Consider the following 21,242-nt stretch of genomic DNA (forward strand, 5'->3'; position numbering starts at 1 on the left):
GCTCAGGCGACGAGCTAAAGTCAGAGCTCGGCTTTCCTTCATTATTATTGGGCAGCAAATGCAAGGGCCCTTAGGGACAGCCACTGATGCTTTCAAGCCTTTTCAAACACCTCTCCCTTGAGGCGCAGTGATAAAGATAAAGATAAAGAATTACAGTTCAATGGAATGGATTAATTATAAATGTTATAAATGGAATCTAAAATTCTAAGCAATTGAACACCATCTTCTTTTTCCTTTTAATTTGTACCAAACAACTTTTCTAGGAACCTTTCTAAGAAGCTACTTTTACATACGAGTGCTGTGCAATCACTTTCCAATTTGAAATAAAACCACCCTTTTTCCTGCTACCAAACCACTTAAAAACCTGCTACTTTGAATGCTGAGAGAAAGCAGTAACCAAAGATAGAATGTCTGGGTTTCAAACTACAATAAAACAGGACATCTGAGGGGTTGGATAAATTACATAAATATATTTTATCAGTATAAAATATGTACCTATAATATAGAAATAAAACATGGTCCAATAGTTATTTTGGAAGGAGACATAGAACATTTTCTAATGGAAAATAAATGTAGACATACACATAGACAAACACAGACACACACACACTCACACACACACAGAAACATAATGTTATAAACTCATAGAATCTCGTGATCCAGGTCTTAAAGAGTCAGCTCATCATAATTGTTAAAAAACCTGCAGCCAAATTCTCCTCACTAGAAAGAAAATTAAATCAGTCTTAATAGAAATGGATAATGAAATTTGAACATTGGTCATTGTATCATGATATCCCTTTTCACAAAAAGAGACTACATAATACCAACTTTACACTCATTAAAATACATCCTTTTGAATTTCTGTGATGAAGTATTTCTTTAAGACCTGAAATGTCACACTTTCAACAGCCCCTCCCCCAGTTGTCACGGCAACCACCACTAGCCATTGGTCAGAGGTGGTAACCATGGTAAAAATACAAACCACTGAGATGATGTCATCAGGGTAGGTGGATTATTATAACAACGAGTAAGCCGCCATGCCCCATTCATCACACTCGCATACTGCAACACCCAATTGGCACTAAGGCTTGGGACCAGACTACATTGCTCCCCATTGGTGGTTTATTTTCCTGAGCAGAGCTGCACATAAGCACAGCCACAGCTCACACACTGGCTAAAACCACCTGACTAGTAAAGCAGGTGGTCAGCAAGTGTATTCTGATCATTACTGTTGAGGCTTCAGAGCACTAAGTGAGGGAAATTTTGAATCCACTTTCAACTGTAAGTTGACTATTAAAAATGTCTCTTTTGAAGTTTTGAGAATGGGGAAATGAGCTGTGAGTGGGGAGAGGGACATTTACTAGGCAGCAGGTTAGTAGTGTGAATGGTACATGGCAGTGCAGGTTGGCTAGCATTGTTATACTGATCCACCCACCTTAATGGAGATCCTTTGGGCGTGGCGATGCCGTAGCCTTTGGAGTCCAGGTTTCCTCCCACTTTCATAGTGTCGCAAGGTTTCCTCTGCTCGATGTACTCGTTCATGGTGGACTCCAGCAGGTAGGCGTACTTCCCTTTGGATTTTCTGACACGCAAGACTCCCTCCGACGTTTTCTTGACGAAAGGAGAGGGCTCTGCTGATTTCATGTACTGCCACATCTTGTCAAACAAGGCAATTTTTGAGCGCTAAAAAAGAGAGAGACAGACATAGATGAGATCCAACAACTTAATTTGTGCAACTTGGGTACTTTTAAGTACACGGTAATATAATTGACCACAGGGTACTTCAAGATAGGCCCTAATAAACGTGGTGAGTGCATCTCCTTATAAAACATTTACAAAGACAACTTTAAGAATATTTCAAATCAATGTTTCCGTCAGTCTTTCTATTTCCTGCCTTGGCGTGTTACCACAACCGAATACTGATTGGCGGAATAGCGGCAATCGTTTGCAGAAATGCCCATCGCAAACCTACTCACACACTTTTGTGTAGCCATTGTAGTATCTTCTGTTGCATTGTGAAATAATACATTTGTATTTGTATTTACTCTGAAGAATTCTTTGGTGGATCCAGAGTCCAGGGTTCCATATGCGATCTCTGTCTGTTTAGCCAGGTCTTCTGCGCTCTCGATGGGAGACACCATCCTCTCTACCGTCAGGAAGGCAGCCAGGTTGGCAGTGTATGATGAGATGATAATCAGGGTGAAAAACCACCACACACCCCCAACTATACGACCTGACAGAGATCTGCACACACAAACAGACCAAAGTATGCTGTTTTACACTTATGTTGTGTTATTACAGTCTCATGACTCCAGCACTCAGATGAGAAACTCTTGGGCGCGCTGGGAGGATGTTGAGTACAGAGTTGATGATTTTATTATTTTTAGTTTATTTCTATTTTATTTATTTATTCAAATTCGATTTATTTACTTTCACATCCATCTACCCTATAGACGTCACCCTATACTATGACACACACCCATCTCCAACCAACATTACCTTGTTCTCTTATTCTACATTATTGATTCATTTTTTTCTGCATGTTATCTGGTCTGTATTCACTGTTCCCGTCTTCCTCTTGTTACTCTTGATTTTTGTTTTGGAACAATAAAAAAAAATAAAAAGGGTTACGATTGTTTCTACAATTTTGTTTAAGCAACTCAAATAACTTTGTGTAGGTCAAGGAAACATCCTGGTCATGGTAAAAAAAACAGTATAGTTGTGGAACTAAAACATTCGGTTGAGGTTACAGAAAGTTTGCGGTCTTGTTTTGTCCAAATGTCCAAAAAGCTTAAAGACAAAATTTGCTTTTAGTTAAACATTAATTGTATTATTTACAAATATCACAGCCTTTGTCTGAACATTTCATTCTGATGGAGATGTTTTCCCTGTAAAATTATATTTTTTAAATCAAAACTGGTGAGTACCAGCTCACTTTGAACACTGACAATGACTTGAACATGACATACAATGTGGATCACAGTCCTGGTGTCAAAGTCATTGGGGTATGACCTCTGCAGGTTATAATAACATTGTATTCCCTGCACTGGAAGATGTTGTCAGTGAATGTAATGTTTAGAACACGTCATCCAAAGTGTATTTTAAAATACAAAATAGCTGCATATAAACATCATTCACAGAAGACGGATTTGCACCTGAAGGCAGCACATAAGTTGTTTATATGTAAAAATAACACCTCTTCTTTTGGTTTCAATAAACAGATTTTTTATGTTTTGGCTCTTCAGCTTTGAACAAATGCAGATAAGAACAGGTGTCTTGTCAAAACTGAAGACAAGTTGACAGACCAGAGGTGCACATGGTCATAGTTGGCAGTTTGATCAGACTGGTCCTCTGCCATGTATATTAATCAGTACAGACACATTATTTGAAGAAAAGCCTTTAACTTTAACTGCCACACCAACCTTGGTGAGATGTCGCAACCCTGCCGCATGAAAGCACCCAAAGAGAACCAAAGGGAGTTAAAGATCCCAAACTCATTGTTGGATTCAGTTGTCAGTGGCATCGCTCCATCCTCTGGCTCCTCTAGCGTCCACTCATAGGGGCTGAATCTGGATACCTACAAGAAAAAAATAATAATTCAAAGCTTTGATTTTCCACTTTGAGCTGTACCTACATACAATCACACACCTCTACTGAACATTGGTCTCCTTCATGTTGACGGTCTCGGCTCGGCAGTAAATTGCGCACAGCCTGTTAGACACTAGTGGTAATATAATATATTAACATAATATTATGTTAATTATGCTGTCATATTGTTTATTACTGTAACAGATTTTATGTTCGTCCACGTTAATTGTATCCCTCGGGGTTGCTGTAAGAAAATGGGCAGGACAGAGAGCTCCAGAGGGGAAGAGAGGGAGTAAAACGAGAAATAAAGCGTTTTGGCTGATGTGGAACTGGATTCTCTTACTGCGTTCCATCTTTTCTTATAAAACCCAGTTAGGCAAACCTATGAAGAGCCGCTTACATTGTCAATGCAATACAAGTTGGATTTAGCACTGTTAGATTTTAGGAGTCTTGTTTATGGATCTGCATCAAAATCAGAAATTGGGGCTGTAGATGAAATGCAGGCTCTTACAGATTGTCTAAGCAGTTCAGCAACATTTTAACACGATTTCATCAATTTCACCTCCATGTTATGGAACACATACACTCAATTTGTAAGCAATACGTTATACGGATTACTGGATTCTGAATCTTATTCTTAAGCTTCAATAGAACATTCCCAGCAGAATACTCATGCACACAACACAGAAATTAAGAACCTCTGACAGCCGTGGTGACAGCAGAGTACCGGACAGTTCTGGTGGTAACAAAACACATCTCTACAAAACAGACCGACTTACCAGAAAGAGTACAACACTAACTCCAATATAGGCAAAGACAATGCACATCCAGATTTCATAGGCCAGTGGGTCCAGAAAGGAGAAGACTCCTGGTTTAGATTTCTGCGGCTTCTTAATCATGATGGAGATTCCCAAAGACATGAAGGGTTTGGAGAAATCTATCACCTCTTCACGAACAAGAGTGATCGTCAGAGGAGCAACGGCTATATCTGCTTTCTGTTGGGAAGACAAAGATCGAGTGAGAGAGTTATTTTCAATGGAAACAGGTGACATGAAGCAACATGAACCCTCACTGCTGCTTTCAACATTAGAAAAACTGAATGTTCATTAAACATTAGAACATTTGATGCATAAATACATAAATCTTACCCCATACACCAGCTCTCCAACCATACCATTCCAGATCTTGGTTTCTGCATCTCTTGCTCCATATTTGCCATCTCCCACAATTCTTAACTGGTAGCGGATACCACAGTGCTTTGCAATCTCGGCAGCCAGGTCAACGCAGTAACCTAGCATCGGTTAAAATATAAGTAAAAAAGACACACACACACATATGCACAGACGGAAGTGCTTGACAAGTGTCCTAGAATACAGACTACAGTGTTGAATACTTCATAATAAGTTAATCTGAGTTCAAGTCTTGGTCCCATCCAAGACTTCTTGGGGATAATGGTGACATGCATGATGACATCCAACAATTTAAAAATTGTATATTACCATTATATTCCTAACTATGCAAGAACTGTATGAAAACACACAGCACATAGATGGTGCTATGTTAGATTGTGGAAGTACCATTGTGTGTTTTTTAGGGAGAGCCCAGTATAAAGGTCTGGAAAAATGTGAGTGTAGAGCCCCTTTTCTGTAGCTTTAACAACTCAATAAACAGGTAAACAAAAGTGAATGAAATTAGGTATTTCAGAAATAAACACATATCCACAATAGAGTATATATAAACATACCTTCGTAGCGGTCATTGTCTTCAAACAGCTCAGAATTCTTCTTCATCATCACATAGGGGGCTTCCTACATGTGCGCACACACGCACAAGCACATGCAGAGTTATTCCTATGTGTGATAATGACATGCTTTATTGTATTATGATGCATTTTCCATATCACTAATGTTAACTCACTCTCTTTTGTCATATTGAATGCAGAAAATACAGAAAATACTGTCTTTCCATTTATAAATCCCAAGCTTTTGTCCTTTTCTGTTCCAGCACTTACTTGGTAATTTAGGACACAAAAATAAAATACAACTTTATTATCCATCGTAGTGGTGATTTATCTTTGACTACACCTTCACAGAATACATCGTGAATACACTGAACTTTAGAGGCCTAGTTAGGCTCATGTTTGAGCTTGTGTACATTTGGTTATTTCCACCTTGACTGTTACATTTTTGGGTGTTTTTTTCACTTGGCCCACACATTCACATTGAGTGTCATTCGTGTGTTTATTACCAGTATAGTTGAGACGATAACTGTCTTGTTTTCCATTCCCATGCTGTCGTTGGGGTAAATGTCTGACTTTGTCACTACCATTTTATCCACCTCATTCCAATAGCCAATCTAAAAACACACACACACACACACACACACACACACACACACACACACACACACACACACACACGCACACACACACACACACACACATATAGGTTACATATCACATAGCTATGCTAGAATTATAGTCATGATGCCAAATTGATTCTTCAGTTACCTTAACAGGTCCAGTGGGCTTCAGTTCCATGACTGTCACCGAGTAGTTGATTCTCTTTCCGTACTGGTCAAACTGAATCGTCCCTGTTAAACCATCAACACGCACCTACACACAAATACACAAATACACACACATTCTAGATTTCATTGAAGTTCACACACATGTTCAAGATGAGTTTTACTATATAAATCACTCCCTGCATCTCAATGAATTTAAAGAAAAATAAGAAACATATTTTATGTATAAAAAGTGCCCTTTTGGTTTATCAGACACCAAAGCACTGTACAGCTGTTTATAACGCTATGAGACAAGATTTTACAACTCTGGAAAGTTATCACGGCTACAGTCAATTCATCCTTTGTTCTAACGTGGTCACATTACTAAGTAATCTACCAGGAATGTGAACTTGCATCTATTTGATTGTCCACCACAGTGCCTTGCCAGAAGATGCTGAACCAGGTTTTTTGCTTTGGATGACCCTGCCTTTCTTTCCCCTGCAGCCCTCTGCACGGGCAGCCCTGCTGCGCCAATGCAGCGGCCCCATTAAAATGAGTGAGAGGGCTGCTGAACGCAGCCTTACATCCTGGACATCTGAGCTTTCCACCAGCAATCAAGACACAGAATCATTTTCAAAGCACTCCCTGTTTTCAGTGTCTTAACCCATAGTCTGCAGCATAATGGCTCACCACTATTACTACTTAAGCCTCGGTTATACTCAAACGGAGACATACAAGTTTTGTTTACACTGTCTACTTAAAAGGACCAGTCCCCAAAAAATGGGGCTGATATGCTTGTAGTCTAGAGGGGGTGCAACTGTGGTTTATATTCATTCTAATCCATGGTTACCTGTTTGAGGGCACGTTCAATCTCCACCCCCTGTGCCCAGGGAACCGCTGGATTGGCCAGACAGTCTCCACTGTTGCCACGGCGACTCATGTCTATTCTCTGCTTGTGAAGGAAGCGGAACGCCTCCGTCATCACATGGACAGCATCATAGGTGAGGGCTGAGGTATACTGAAAGACACAGAAACATTGGCAAAAAATCACTATTACCTCTATAACATGCTGCCTGCGGTGAGACTGTGTGGAATATGGCGACATTTGGTTAACATTTTGAAAGCCATCGTCCACTGTGAGTACTATGACCTGAGAAACTGCATCTGTCTCTATGGCAACTCAATATTACAAAACAATGAGTTGCCAGCAAAAGTCCAACCCACACAATTCAAGTCAAGATCATGCATTTTCCAAACATAAAGGATGTTAACCTCTTCCACACCACCACTCTTTACCATAGATCAATTTTAGTCTTTTTTTAGGAGTGACGGGATCTTTCGGTTGGAGATAGCTCGTCAATAGTAGATGCCACATAGCTGGGAACCTGAAGATTAATATTTGAGAAAGAGCTCAGCTCTTTAAGAGCTTTAGGGCAAAATTAACACAACAGTTTCAATAAAAATGACAGTAAACTATGTTTACATGCATGCACACAAATACAGAGTAATCAGATTCAGACAATAGTTTGATTTAACTGCACTGTGGTATTCCCATAAGAACAATTGTTGTCAATTTTCTGAGAAATTCGAGAGAGTACATTATGATCAATATAGACGATGTAATTGTCTTATCACTATATTTTGATATATCATTTTTTTTACAATATGATTCCATTAAAGATGATAAATGAATAAATTGAATCACCCAGCCTTATTTATGTGCATTTCAAGCACCATTCTATTATTGCTATCTAGTTTGCGCATGCTGATCAAATCATCAAAGCGCTGCTTAATGTGAATCAACCTTCCACATGTTTGTGCCTCTCCTCCCACCTGTGTATTGTGTGCTCGGCACTGGTCACCAAAATACTTTTCACACAGGAAAATAGCAAGTGGTCTGAGTGGTGCTCGTGTTGGTCATTCAGCGGCACAATAATATGGCCAAACAAGTGGTTCATATCATGTCTAAAACATCTAGAATTGTACAGCAAACCTCACTAAGAGCTTTATGACAAAATCGTATATACTTATGATATATGAAGAGTTCGATCTTTAAAAGCAATGTTAGCATGATTATGCTACTGTATCCTTGGACTGTCTCCAGATAATCTAAATCCTCCTTACCCAGCATCTTTCTTTCCTTAAATAATTTAAACTAATTCAAACCAGCCTATGAACTGATGATGAACGTCCAAATCTTACTCTGATCCGTGCATCAGCTCCAGGATACTCCTTCTCTTCAAGGGCCTCCCATCGCTGGTCAAACTTTGCCACCACAGGATCATCAAAATCTACTATCTGGAACCCAGACACATTCGCACCTCCATACTGGATTTTAGAGAGGTCGCCATCTACAAAACCCTGGAACAAGAAAGATCATGCTTAGCCGCAAGTTTGTGCCCCCCGTACTGGAGGCAGATCAGCTACAGAAGCACCAATATATAATAGTATATATAGTCGAATCAGAGGCAGACGGATACTCACCAAGTTAGCGATGATATAGTGGTATCCCTTCACATGGCGGCCTATAGTGATCACCTGATGGGAAGAGAGTAGAACCTGTGTCAATACTATATTACTGTAAAACTGTCATGAAAATAAAAAATTTATATAAATAAAAAAATAATAAATAAAATGATCAGCAATGAGAACCCAACCCTATTCGTATCTTCCTATAAAGTACAAAAGTACATTCCATTCCAGAGATATAATAAACTCCAGAGGATGAATCGATAGGACGTTGAAAGGGTAGAAGAAGATTTCTTGTTGACGGATGGATATTATTACTTATAATAGTAGTAGTGAAAAGACTGGAATCAACCTGCTCCATGATGTCTTTGACTTTGTCTTGTTCACAGTCCAGGATTATGCGTCGCTCCTTACGGATCTCCAGGTCCTAAAAAACAGATAGGTATTAAATTTCATGTTGTGCAGGCCTGCAGCATGGAAGAAAGCTCTGAAAACACCAAGTGGTATTTCCCTGAGGCGTAGTGAGGTTTTGGCTGGCAGTCGGAGGAGCGGTGCAGTAGAGAGTGAGTCATCCCGCTACATGCTGCCTGCCACCGCAGGCCAGGTCAATAACAAACTTTGGAAGCTGTGCCTGAGTTTTTAGTGCTATTTTTGTCACTTAAATTGGGTAACTGCACCAATGTAGACCTCCCCAAAATCACAGAAACCAATAACTGAAAAAATCCTTCACCCCACAGCACAATGTATCGGTAACACAGTATATTGCTAATTAAGGAACTGACATGTAGCTGTTATTTCTGAAGAAGGTTCTTGGAAAGGACGGTGTCATCTGGTACAGATTGTATGTCAAATGGAGACTGTTCAATTTGTAAATGATCAATTAGTCAACTCAAATTGTTTTCTAACGTACCCAATTGTTTTACGTAGAGCACAACAGGTCACCTGAACATGACTAAACTTTCTAATAATAAACCAAATTGTATCTAATAAATGTCCTCTCGAAATCAACAACTGATTGCTCATTATCTCCACCCATCTCGATATCTTCAGCTTTCTATGTAATGTGACTGGTTCAGGTTCTTTAGAAGTTAATTAACAACTGTGTAAGTGTCTGGCAACTGTCTCTAAGTACATTTTCACAGAACCTAAAAGTTAATTAAACCTGCAAGCAGAGATGAACAGGCCCTTGCACCTCTGTGCACCAACGTACAAAATCCAACATGGGGGACTTTCTCTCAGGGGATAATCATATGTGTTCATAAAGATGAGAGCAATAATCCCCCAAAAATCCTTCTAGGATTTCTGAAAGGTTCCATACCTGTAAAGAGCCCATAATGGCAAATTGTCACATGACATCATTGTTCGAGGTATGGACTATTCCTTCGCAATTTAGCTTCACATTAGTTCGAGGATTATACCAACCAAATTTGAAACACATCCCAAAAAATCTCTCAGAGTAGTTTGAATGTTTCCCCTGTTTATCTTGGTGTTTTACGAATGTGTGGTGTGAGTACCAACAGTGTGCAGTGCTTTGCATGAACAGAATATCAGTACCTGAAACAGAGAGCGGTAGGCTTCATCCTTCCTCTCATCTTTGAGGTTTCCTACATTGATTGCTGTGACAACCCATTTCTTCTCTGCTGCAGTGTCCAGTATTACCTGAAGAGTAGAAAGACCTGCACACACAAACACACACAAACGATTCAACACATTTTTTTGCAGCTAAATCACAAATACAACCCAGTAATTATCAGTCAGTTCCACTCAGCATCCATCTTGGTTCTTTCAAAAACAATATCAAGGGGTCCTTTTAATTGCAATTGTGTTAGAAGTTATTCTGTGTAAGAATTTCCTAAAACACCAAACAATGTATAGACTAAGATAATTGTATAGCTTTAAGCAACAGCACTAAAACCACAATGCTCTATATGATAAACAATGAGACTTCCATTACCTCGATCACTGTCGTAGAGATAGGCAAACTTTTCCCATTTGTAGTACTCAACTAGTGAAACTAGCGGCCCCTTGATGTCTGGCCTCATCTGGAGAACAAACTGATTCATTCCTTCTGCTGGGAAAGACGGTGTGATGAAGGAGACATGTAGTGTCTCACAGAAGGACGTGATGGTGTTTACTGACTTCTTGTCGTAGAAGCCAAAAATGGCGTAGACACCTCGAGAGAACTGGGAACAAACTAGGAGAGACAGAGAGAGAAACATTTCAATAAAACATTAAACGGAGACAAACAAACGGAGAGGATTAAAGTCAGACACAGGGAGCTGGCAGGATTTAGATAAAATCATAAGCAGTGAAAAAGGAATTCTGTCCTTGTGCTCCACACCCTCATAATACGTACCTGCTAAACCTTAAATTTTTAAAATTATATATTTTTTTCATAATCTGATTTTGCGGGAGGACGTAGAGGTTGAACAGAAGAGGCCCGAGAAGGGAATCTTGGGGAACTCCAAGTCATTATTGTACACAAAGATGTGCTCTGATTGGCAAATTGGAGAGGATGATGATGGGCTTTTCAAGCTGGGCCTGGGAGCAGTTCAAAAGGGAAAAGAGATTTGTACTTGCAGCAGGCAAGCTTCCTTCTGTGAGTTGTGGGACGGCCCAAGACCCACTGAGTAATATCATAATCGTCATTATTATAAGGTAGTGATAGAGATGGTAGTACAGAGGTGAAAGTGAGTATAGTAATAATGATAATTGTTTTTGCTGCAGCTCAGCTATCATATTGTCATTGTCATACACTGCCCTCCACACACCACCATGCATATCAACATACTTAACATAGCATGTCTTTGCGCACATGACAGACACTCTTTTCATTATCTTTGATGCCTTTTTTCCAATTTTTAATTTCTATCTTTTCAAAAAGGTAACAAAGGAAACAAGCACATTACAAAGCAACATCATACTAGAAAAATACTAACAACGGTTATGTAATGCAAGACAAACAACAATAGGAAAAGGCTATAAAAAAAGACCAGAAAATAAATAATTAAATTATAAAATAAAGCAATTACTAGTACAACAGAGGTCTTACAGAGGTGAGATGCTGGAAAACAAAGTCACAAGTTAAGGCAAGTCAAGTCACTGTTGACTGGGAGTCCAGTCTAGGAAAATGTGGAATTTTCTTGATCAGTTTGGCCACCTTGGACCACTTAAATGTTCCTTATTATATAACTCGACAAGTCCTTTATTTATCCCGTTGAAAGAAATAGACAGCCATGCTTTTAAACTGTATTTAGGCACATCGTTGTTTGGAGTTAAATACTCACACCAGCATGCTAACATTGTCACAATGACGATGCTTGATGTCTAGCAGGTATAATGTGTACCAGTATAGTTTAGCTCGTTAGCATGCTCATATTTTCTAATTAGTTCTAAACACAAAGTACAGCCGAGGCCGATGTCATTCATTTTGCATGTATTTGATCAGAATAAGAATCCAAAGTGTTGGACTGAATTGAATTTTGACCTGCTGGATGAAAATTCCAAGTATCAGAGTTATTATAATTCATCTGTGGAATATGAATTGTTTGCATACAATTTCATGGCAATCCATCTAATAATTGCCGAAATATTTTAGTGAGGACAAAAGTGGTAGACCCACCAACAGACAGAGACAACATTGCCATCCTTTGAGCTAGCATGGCTAAAAATGATTGTCTGACATGTGCAACTCTCAAATATAATCAGTTGGAAAAAAGTATGGCATACAGGTTATTTGGATTTTTGCCCAGCTCTATCACTATTGTTAATACGCTGTTTAGGCATGCCAGCATAAGTCATAAGTGATTCTCACCGATCTCTGATGAAAAAGATGGCTATTTATTATATTATTATATGTTATCAAAGGGAGCTAACATTTGCTGTAATGTCAGAACATGTGCTTTTTATTTATTTAAAGGGTGTACACAGACAGTCCTTTGTCTACAGCTATATATGGTTGTCCTACTTCAATGACCTTGTTCTTCCTCTAGAAATACAAAGTCTAATTTCATCTCCCTGGGTATAATATTGCATTCATGTGCATTATGTACTGTGGTAGAGCATATAGTTATGTTCTCTGCTCAGAAAATGAAAAAGGTCCTTATAGTGTGTTTTAAACAGGATTAAGGTTTATGGATAGTTATTATTAGAGGAAATTATGAGGTGGATAACTGAAAGAGTGTTCTACTTGCTCAAGAATTAGGCCTTTTGTCAGAACTGGACCAGTTTCAAATGCGAGTGTGTGTGTGGGAGGCAAGGGGGCGTTTATTTTCAAGGCTGCATGACTTAATTATTTTGACCATCGGTTTGGTGGCAGCTATACTAATGTGTTACACCAGTGTGCTAGTGCAAAAATCAATGCAATTGCCGCAACAACACATTACTGCCACTGATTGTAATAAGAAATTTAACTTCTTCTAACTTCTATAATGTTACTTGGTATATTACTCTTTATCACATTGCTGAATTGCTTAAAAAAAATAAGGCAGATTTGTATTGTCCTTTTAAAAGAAAATAAGGGAATGCGTCTCTGTTTATGAGCAACACTAGCCACATACAACTTACAGTCACGTGTGCCCTGCCCAGTGCGATGGGAGGAGCGCCAATGCACATATGACAATGTTGTGGCCTGGCTCACCTTGGGGCACCTGTGGCACACTTGATTAAGGGCTGGGAAGAAATACATTATCATACAAAATATGTTGATAGGCGTGTAAGGACATGTGACAATCTTGGCCAACACACTACTTTAATCTGCATAAATCACAGGGCTCTCCCCACCAGTTTGGGAATCACATGGAGAGTTATCCTCAGGGGAAACTTGTTTTGTGAGACCTGCCACATTATGACTATATAGTGAATGAAAATACAGCAACTCAAATATACTGTCAAGAAAAGGTGATGACTAAATTTACTTTTCTGCATAAGTTGAAGATCTGACAGTAATCATGTTTTATGTGCACAATAGTTGGCATAACAATAATCTACAGAGTAACCATCTGCAGTAGAATTTAAAATGTGGCCTAGTTAGGCTGTGCCGTAACTGCCAAGATTGCGACGGCTGAAGCCACCCACACTTTAAGCTTCCCTACAGCTCTTCAGTAACCTATGGATGACGTCACAGAGACTACGTCCATATATTATACAGTAGTTACACCGCAATGATGCTGGTAGTGATCCAAAAAGAAACTTGAATTTTTTAAACAACGTTTCTGGAAACACCACAAAACAATTCAACCTGAACTGTCTCTAGCACATCTTGATGGTGATCACAGCCATCACCTCAACCTATATTGTAGTTCTAATGCTCCAGGCAACACTTTGGCAGACTCAAAGAGAAGAACACACGCAGTCATTACCACCAGTAACAATTGATTTTCATTGGAAACACCAAGAGAGAATTGGTAGGAACAGATGGTCTTGAGGGAGTTATGAGAAGAGAGACATTTTAATTGACCTACAATTTGTCATGGGACTGTGTGAACTGTGTTCCATGGGTCCATCTCCAACACTCATTTACACTTAAGTAGAAACTGTATAAAACAATCAAAAACAAAGTTTGATGTGCACATAAGTACATATAAGTGGATCTGGCCCTTCGCTAAGCCCCACCCCCTGCTGCTACTCCATCAAGCTACCATGGAGCACACACTTTCACTACATTACAGTCATTTACACTTTTATCCAAAGCGACTTACAATTCAGATTCTATCACATTCATACACGTAGGCACAGCTACGGGAGCAATTTTGGGGTTAAGTGTTTTGCTCAAGGACACATCGACATGCGACCTGCGGAGCCGGGGATCGAACCGCCGATCCTCTGATTGAAGGACAGCCCTGCTCTCCACAGTCGCCCACTAGCTGCAATACCTGAAAAAACATTATCAAATTTTCAGAGAGAAGCAAACTGAAAGGTCTACAGTATGCATTTGAAGGACATTATCCAGGATGTCAAACTGATTCAGCAGTGAAAACAGGTTAAAAGAGAAAAATAGAAGCTAAAGCCTACAAATGACAGGGTGAAAGTGAACCACCACATGACCTGGCCATTAAGACAGAAGACAATGAAATTAAGGAACAAAACTGTTCCTGTGAAGCCGGGGAGGTCTTTATTCACTGTTACAATCATTAAAAAGCAAAAACAGCCTGTGTATGTATTCAGTATACCTTCAGTAGCTAGCATAGCATATAAGTGCCTGTTAATGTTAATGATGTGTTAACATGCTCATGCAAACGTCAGCTCCTCAGGTTTTTACGTAGAAGCGTATGTGTCCTTCCAACCTCCTCCTGTAACGAGTATCACTATTACACTCGCCCTATAGGTACAATGTTTAACCATGACTAGCTCAAACTCCACAAAACCAGCCTGAAAAGGAAGAAACTCTGAAACTATTGCATGCGAGTTTATGGAGCAGAGCTGGATAGCTGTCGACCCCGGCCGGAGCTGGCAGATGCTGCGTTTGAGGGGCGGGACTTAGCGAAGGGCGATTATGGCCCGACTGTGCCCAGCATCAGTGGACAGCACAAGACGCACTCGTTCTTGGCATCAAGATTGCAATACGCTGCTGTCCTTCAATCACAGGATTGGCGGTTCGATTCCCGGGTCCATGTAGATATGTCTTGGGCAAGACACTTGCTAATACCAAATTGCTCCCAAAAGCTACTGTCTACTGTGGTTAATTAGTCCTGATGGGCAGGTGACACCTTGCATTGTAACCCCTGCCACCAGTGTATGAATGGGTGTGAATGACATGCAGTATTAAGCGCTTTGAGTGGTCGGAAGACCAGAAAAGAGCTATAGAAGTACAAGTCCATTCAGCATTTTACCTCTTCACTAAAGCAACACACACCAACATGCCGAACCAGCTCAGTCAAGAAAATAACATCAGTGGCCCCCCAAGTAAAATGTCAATATGAAGTTGTGTTCCTCACCATGCACCGACACCAAAATAGAGCCTCCCGTCTTGTCCCTAGCTTCATTAAAGCTTCAAAGTACATCATTGGCAGCTCATTTTATGTTGCTGCTGTAGAAAATGTTATTTCCTTTAAAAATGTTTAACCTGTAACGTGCAGGTATTCCTGATTAGAACTGTTCCCCCAAAACATCTTTATGTATTTGTAGCAGGTGCAAAACAAGAGTGTAGACAGCAGAAAGAGAGGACTGCATGCATTCACTGCTATCACAATACTCTGTACTTAAATAGCAGAGCTTCGAGCCTCAGGCCACCATTACATCACACTCCAGTATACTGCATGCATGGAGTCCTCGTTCTCATTGCTACTCTTTGCTACACAGTTACTGAATTTGAAAAGTAACATGACTCTACACTGCCCCAGTTAAAAAAAATCTAAAAATCTAAATTTTGGGGGTTTTTTTGTTCAAATTTATGTCACCAAATAAATGTCAAAGGTCTGTGGCTTGGGTCCATTTCACTAACACACATACATGCTGTGCTCAATTGTGTACAAACAACAAGAGTTGATGCACTGTATTCTACTGATGATGGGTAAAGATATGTCTTAGATGTTAAAAGAGGGTTATACAGCCGGATGCTTTTTGTCCGTCACCTCATGCAGGGAAATGGGAGAAAATGTTACATCTGCTTTGCCTAGTGTGTGCATTAGCATGTTATGTTGAATTCATGGCCCCCATCAGATACATTGAACAGCTATTTGTGTGCTTCGGGGATGGAGCCCTATCCAAGAAATGCCTGGCGGAAGGGCTTTGTGAGTGCATGTCCTATAGCCTATAGGCAGGCAGGAAGAGACCCTCTCACTGTGGTCCCCACACTCTACATGCAGCGTGGCAGTGTCGGAGGCCTTGTTTGGTCGGGTGAGTGTTGAGGACATATGTCGATGTATACTTTATATACAACAGTCTCTTTTTAAGAAAGAGATTATCAAGATTATCAGTGCTGTTTTCGCTGTGAAAATCCATCGGAAATTTATATTTTTGAGGTGTTTTTGAAGATCTTCATTAAGAACCGATGAACTTGAGGCTGAGAGCCACATACAGAGTTGTGACGTCAAAGCCAATAACATATTGGTTTGAGTCTCATCATGAGATTTGTTGACAATAAGATAAAATATAGAATAACATCAGATCAAATATTGATATTGATATTGGTAGCGGCTTCAAAAAACCCTGCAGTATTCTGTACGGTACTCTGTTGCAATAATGACATCTGGAGTTTATCAAACTGGGTTCAGACAAAGATTTAAAAAAAGATACTTACAGCAGTTAGTGACAGCGAAGCTGTTGGCCACCTCCAGGTTATCTATGTGTGGAGTCAGTCTGAAATCTGCCATCCCAAACTGAACCATGCCAATTCTGAATGCACTGTACTCCTGATCTGCCCCCCTGGGAAATAAACCACCTGAGACAGACACACAGACAAGACCATGGTTAGAAATACATTTATACAATATCAATTATATTAACAAGAATACACGGTTGTAACTACTCTGCACACCATAATAAAGCAATATCACAGTTGTCTCTCATATTCTTTTGCCACTCTGCCCCAGAATCAGTAACGATCCCACGCAGCATTTTACTTTTTAATTTTAACACCAAGGAGTTGTTGTTTTCTCCAACAACGACCAGGTGGCATCTTTGAGTAAGGTGGATACCGTGAAAACACCTCTGGAGTCTTAGTGCTACAGAACAATGTACATTACTGCAGAATTTTGACTGAAAAGAGAAGGTACACAAGAAAAATGATGGATGGAAGAAAATGCAGAGGAACATGTGCAGTGAGATGGCTAGAAACTAACAGAATGTTATGTTGCTAAAGCAGTTTGAGAATAATCTTGACAGAAATGAATAAATCGATGCAATGAGGAATTCATCATTTCTTGTAGACATCCATCCATTCATCTTCCCATCTCAGCTGTCACTGGCCGAGAGGCAGATATATATTGCGGCGAGACAGAGTGGTTAGCTGAGTGACTGATGTGTCATCGTATGTTGTTTTATTATATTTTGTATGACTTTTAATATACATGTTTCTTCCTTTCTTGGAGTCTCCCAGCGAAAGCATTTCACAGTTGTATAACAAGACCATCTTGAATCCTGAGACATACTGGATATAGTGAGTATTGTCAGATCAGTAAGAACATACCAACATGTGTTCACAGGGGGACTCGCAATACACGTTGATAACTATTTTTAAAAGAAGACTGAATTGCAAACAGAGGAAGAAAAAAAATCGATATCAATTAATAAAATTCTTCCTCAGCTCAGCTGAACCACTTGTGGGGGAGCTGGCAGAATGAGGTCATATTTCCAGACACACAATCTTAGGACCTGAGTAGGGAAGCTGGGGCAATATAAGGCGAGTATCTACTCAGGGGAAGGCAGAATTATGGGCTTCTGTGACTGACAAGTCTTAACATGCTCGCTGAGCTTCTGTCGTCAGAAACAAGGCCACTATTAATAATCGGCCATTAACTTTGTCAGGACGTCACGTGGGCTCCTTCACTCGTAGCCTGCTGTCAATATTTTTATAGAATATGGGACTGTAGGAACATTATTGGGGTGAGGTGTTTAAGTAGGAACAATGAAATTGGTGGAAGGTGACATAAGGGGCTGAAGTTAGACTACAAGAGTGAGCTGTAATAACTAATACATCGGACTTGTTGGATGTTGCCGTGTGCGCATAAAAAAACTTCCCGCCGGTTGCTACTCCAAGAACTGCGTCTCTTCTCTTCATTTCAGCCCCAACTTAATGGTAGTGTTTCTGTCACAACAAATCCATCTGGCTTCAAGTCATCAGCGTCCGATAAGGAGCTACTGTCAGCAAGGGCGTGGTATAGGCGTGTCGTGTGACGCCACGACACGGAGAGGAAACTGTTCATTCAAAACAACAATGGCGGCTCCTAAAGAGGTTACAAACGCGGCAATACCATCAGTTATATCAGAACTGGAGAGTATTTATTCATTGAAAGAAGAGCAAAGAATGGGACTGAAGACTTTTCTTGACGCAAAGGATATTTTTGCTCTTCTTCCAACTGGCTTTGGTAAGAGTTTGATTGACAGACGGTTTGTCCAATCACCTGCCAGGTATTCCAGTGACGGCTTCTCAGATGGTTCTGTGTGAACAAACCATCTGCCGTGTCAGGTTATATAAAAACTGTCACATCACCATTCAATTTTAAATCAGTCCAGTCAAAACAACCTTCTTCACCATATAAAAATGGATACCCAAATTACCAGCAACCTAGCAACAAAATCAAAAGAGCGGACTGAGTGGGTTTCACCAAACATACATAGTCAGGCACACATGCCCACCACATACACTCATGCTCAGATCGGTACATTTGAGGCTATTTAAACAAGCGGCAAAGTACTGTAATCAACCATAGAGCACCCACACAGCCCATTTTCAATGAATCATTTCATAATCCACTTCAGGTTATGGTGCAGAGCCTCAGCTCATGTATTCAGCTCTCTCTTTGTGGAGTTTACAGCTCATCCACATTTAGTGTTCGCCTTCTCCACGCAGATTGTATTACGATCCATCTCTAACTTTCTACAGGAACATGCGAGAATTAGTGTCCTCACAGGATTCTGGCTGTTGCCTAGCAACTCCAGTGTAATGTAGCCTACCTATCGCTCAGTGTGTTTCTGCATTTATTCAGTGGGAGTAAATGTGCTTCACTCTGACGGTCAAAGACTAAATATCTGTGCAAGTGGAAACCTACCTATTCATTTATTGGGTATGGATTTGGTTTTCATATTCATATTTCTTCGCACAGAAACCCATGCATTTGTGTGTATGAGTGTGTGTGTTTGAGAGAAAGAGTTTTTCTTTAAGTAAAAGATCGGAGTACTTCCTCCACCACTGATTCCTGGTACTAAGATGTGGTTTAATTATGTCACACACAGTCCATGTGGAAAGAAGCAGAGGTAGTGGAGTGTGAACCGTTTGTGCGCATGAATGGAACTGTGTATCTCCTGATGTTTGTCGCTGTTGTTATTGTTATGTAATATGTGCTGTTGCTGTTTGAAATATATTGAAGCTGCTCACTTATTTGTCAGCCACTTTGTGACGCATTTAGTCACAATGCTGTACGTTACACCCCAATATTAAGACACGTTTATTTGATTTCTTCATGAAAGTGAGACAAGTAGATTGATAACAGTCTCATGTCCTTGTGGTAAGTATGGATAAATAGTACGGATGTGTTTGGCTTAGCTTAGCATAAAGACTGGAAGCAGGGGGAAACCTTCCAGCCTGGCTCCATTATAAAATACACCTAGCAACAGCTCAAAAGCTCACCAATAATCACATTGTATCTTGTTTGCTTAATCCATACACAAATGTAAAAATGACATGTTGGAGCTTCTTTCTTTAAATGTTGGTTGGCCATATTTGACTACTGACCTGTATTTCAGAAGATGCTGTAATTCATATTAAGTGTTTGTTTACCTGACAGTGAGGGGCCATGGATGAAACATAGGGATAGAAGAGGACAGGAGACATCAGGGAGGGACAGATGAGGAGGAAGAAAAGAGGAAGCAAAGTGTACAAGCTTAGGGAGCAGGAGAGGAGAGGGCATAGGAAAGAGAGCAAGATGAGTCAAGCTTCCAAAAAACTTCCATACACAGAAAGTCTGTATGGGACTCAAATTGACCCTTCGCTAAGCTCCGCCCCACTGCTGCTACTCCATCAAGCTGTCAGAGCTAATATGGAGCCCACACTGTCACCAACTGCACTCTCTGAATAAATATCTAATTCCTCTATATTTGAAACTGAAGGTTTCAGAAACAATACCTCCTTCCAACCTCTCCAGGACACAAGAATCCCGTCTGATCTCTCTCACAGAAAGAAAGCAAGTAAGTATTTTTCCCTGAGGGGAACAGGGTTGGTATTGACTTTGATTCTCCTGCATCATTGTTGTAATATGGATGATTCTAGTGTGTGGAGACAATACGGGGATTCTCTGCTGTGGTCTGTATTTCCAGCCATGATTAGGCCTTCTTCAAACACCACACATCAGCAAAAGAAAACAGCAAAATGCAATATGAGACCGTGTATTTATGTTATTTACCTTATCTATGTACACTTGTTTCATTTTAGTTCAGTGTGATAGTCTCGTTTTGCTGTCATCTATGGTGCATGGTGTTTCTCCACAGACAGAGATGGAGACCACAAACAGTCACCACGCCACTTCAAGGGCAACAAAAGCCCCGCGAGCACAAAGCCAATACGAGTAATTTATCAATGTATTCTGCACAGACAAAAACAAAAACCAATCAACGGTATACAGTTCATTCAACAAAGGCTGCACCGAAGCAACAAACACTGGAGCACACTTTAAAAGGGAGAGAGACAGCGACAAGTCCAAAAAGATTACAGAGAAGGTTTGTGATTTTATACTTCATTTTGTAAAAAGTGGAAGTAAAAAACATTAAGGAACAGCTTGGATACAAACATTTTTTTTTTTTTTGCTTAATGTAATGCAGAGCCTTTCAATTGTCAAGCATGTACATTGAATGGATGTTAAAAACTTTAATGTAGTGTGCACTAATCAGCTTTACTTTTTAGGAAAATAGATGCATTGGATTGTGACTCTGTACCAGCAGATAGTCCATATTTAATGACTAAGATTGGGAGCAAAAAAACCTTGATCGTAATAGTAGTCAGTTTCTTATTTCTGGTAAAAAGACAC

The 21,242-nt window shown here is 40.0% G+C and overlaps 1 protein-coding gene across 4 annotated transcripts in view; it reads right to left on the reverse strand.

Moving 5' to 3' along the window:
• The window catches only part of LOC116396739 (glutamate receptor 2-like), a 49,548-nt gene that overhangs the window by 24,818 nt on the left and 3,488 nt on the right, over positions 1 to 21,242 (reverse strand). For all 4 annotated transcript variants that reach the window (XM_031871536.1, XM_031871535.1, XM_031871534.1 and 1 more), the window contains exons 2-16: positions 16,802 to 16,942; positions 10,517 to 10,756; positions 10,117 to 10,238; positions 8,915 to 8,989; positions 8,578 to 8,631; positions 8,296 to 8,454; positions 6,944 to 7,111; positions 6,098 to 6,202; positions 5,836 to 5,943; positions 5,333 to 5,396; positions 4,737 to 4,879; positions 4,368 to 4,583; positions 3,423 to 3,577; positions 2,046 to 2,244; positions 1,436 to 1,683 (exon numbers count right to left, since the gene is read on the reverse strand). In XM_031871536.1, the coding sequence (XP_031727396.1) occupies positions 1,436 to 1,683; positions 2,046 to 2,244; positions 3,423 to 3,577; positions 4,368 to 4,583; positions 4,737 to 4,879; positions 5,333 to 5,396; positions 5,836 to 5,943; positions 6,098 to 6,202; positions 6,944 to 7,111; positions 8,296 to 8,454; positions 8,578 to 8,631; positions 8,915 to 8,989; positions 10,117 to 10,238; positions 10,517 to 10,756; positions 16,802 to 16,942 (2,197 nt within the window). The remainder of the gene's footprint in view (positions 1 to 1,435; positions 1,684 to 2,045; positions 2,245 to 3,422; positions 3,578 to 4,367; positions 4,584 to 4,736; positions 4,880 to 5,332; positions 5,397 to 5,835; positions 5,944 to 6,097; positions 6,203 to 6,943; positions 7,112 to 8,295; positions 8,455 to 8,577; positions 8,632 to 8,914; positions 8,990 to 10,116; positions 10,239 to 10,516; positions 10,757 to 16,801; positions 16,943 to 21,242) is intronic.

Source organism: Anarrhichthys ocellatus, unplaced genomic scaffold (assembly GCF_004355925.1).
Source record: "Anarrhichthys ocellatus isolate YVR2014 unplaced genomic scaffold, GSC_Weel_1.0 scaffold58, whole genome shotgun sequence".
In the NCBI taxonomy this organism is placed as follows: domain Eukaryota; kingdom Metazoa; phylum Chordata; class Actinopteri; order Perciformes; family Anarhichadidae; genus Anarrhichthys; species Anarrhichthys ocellatus.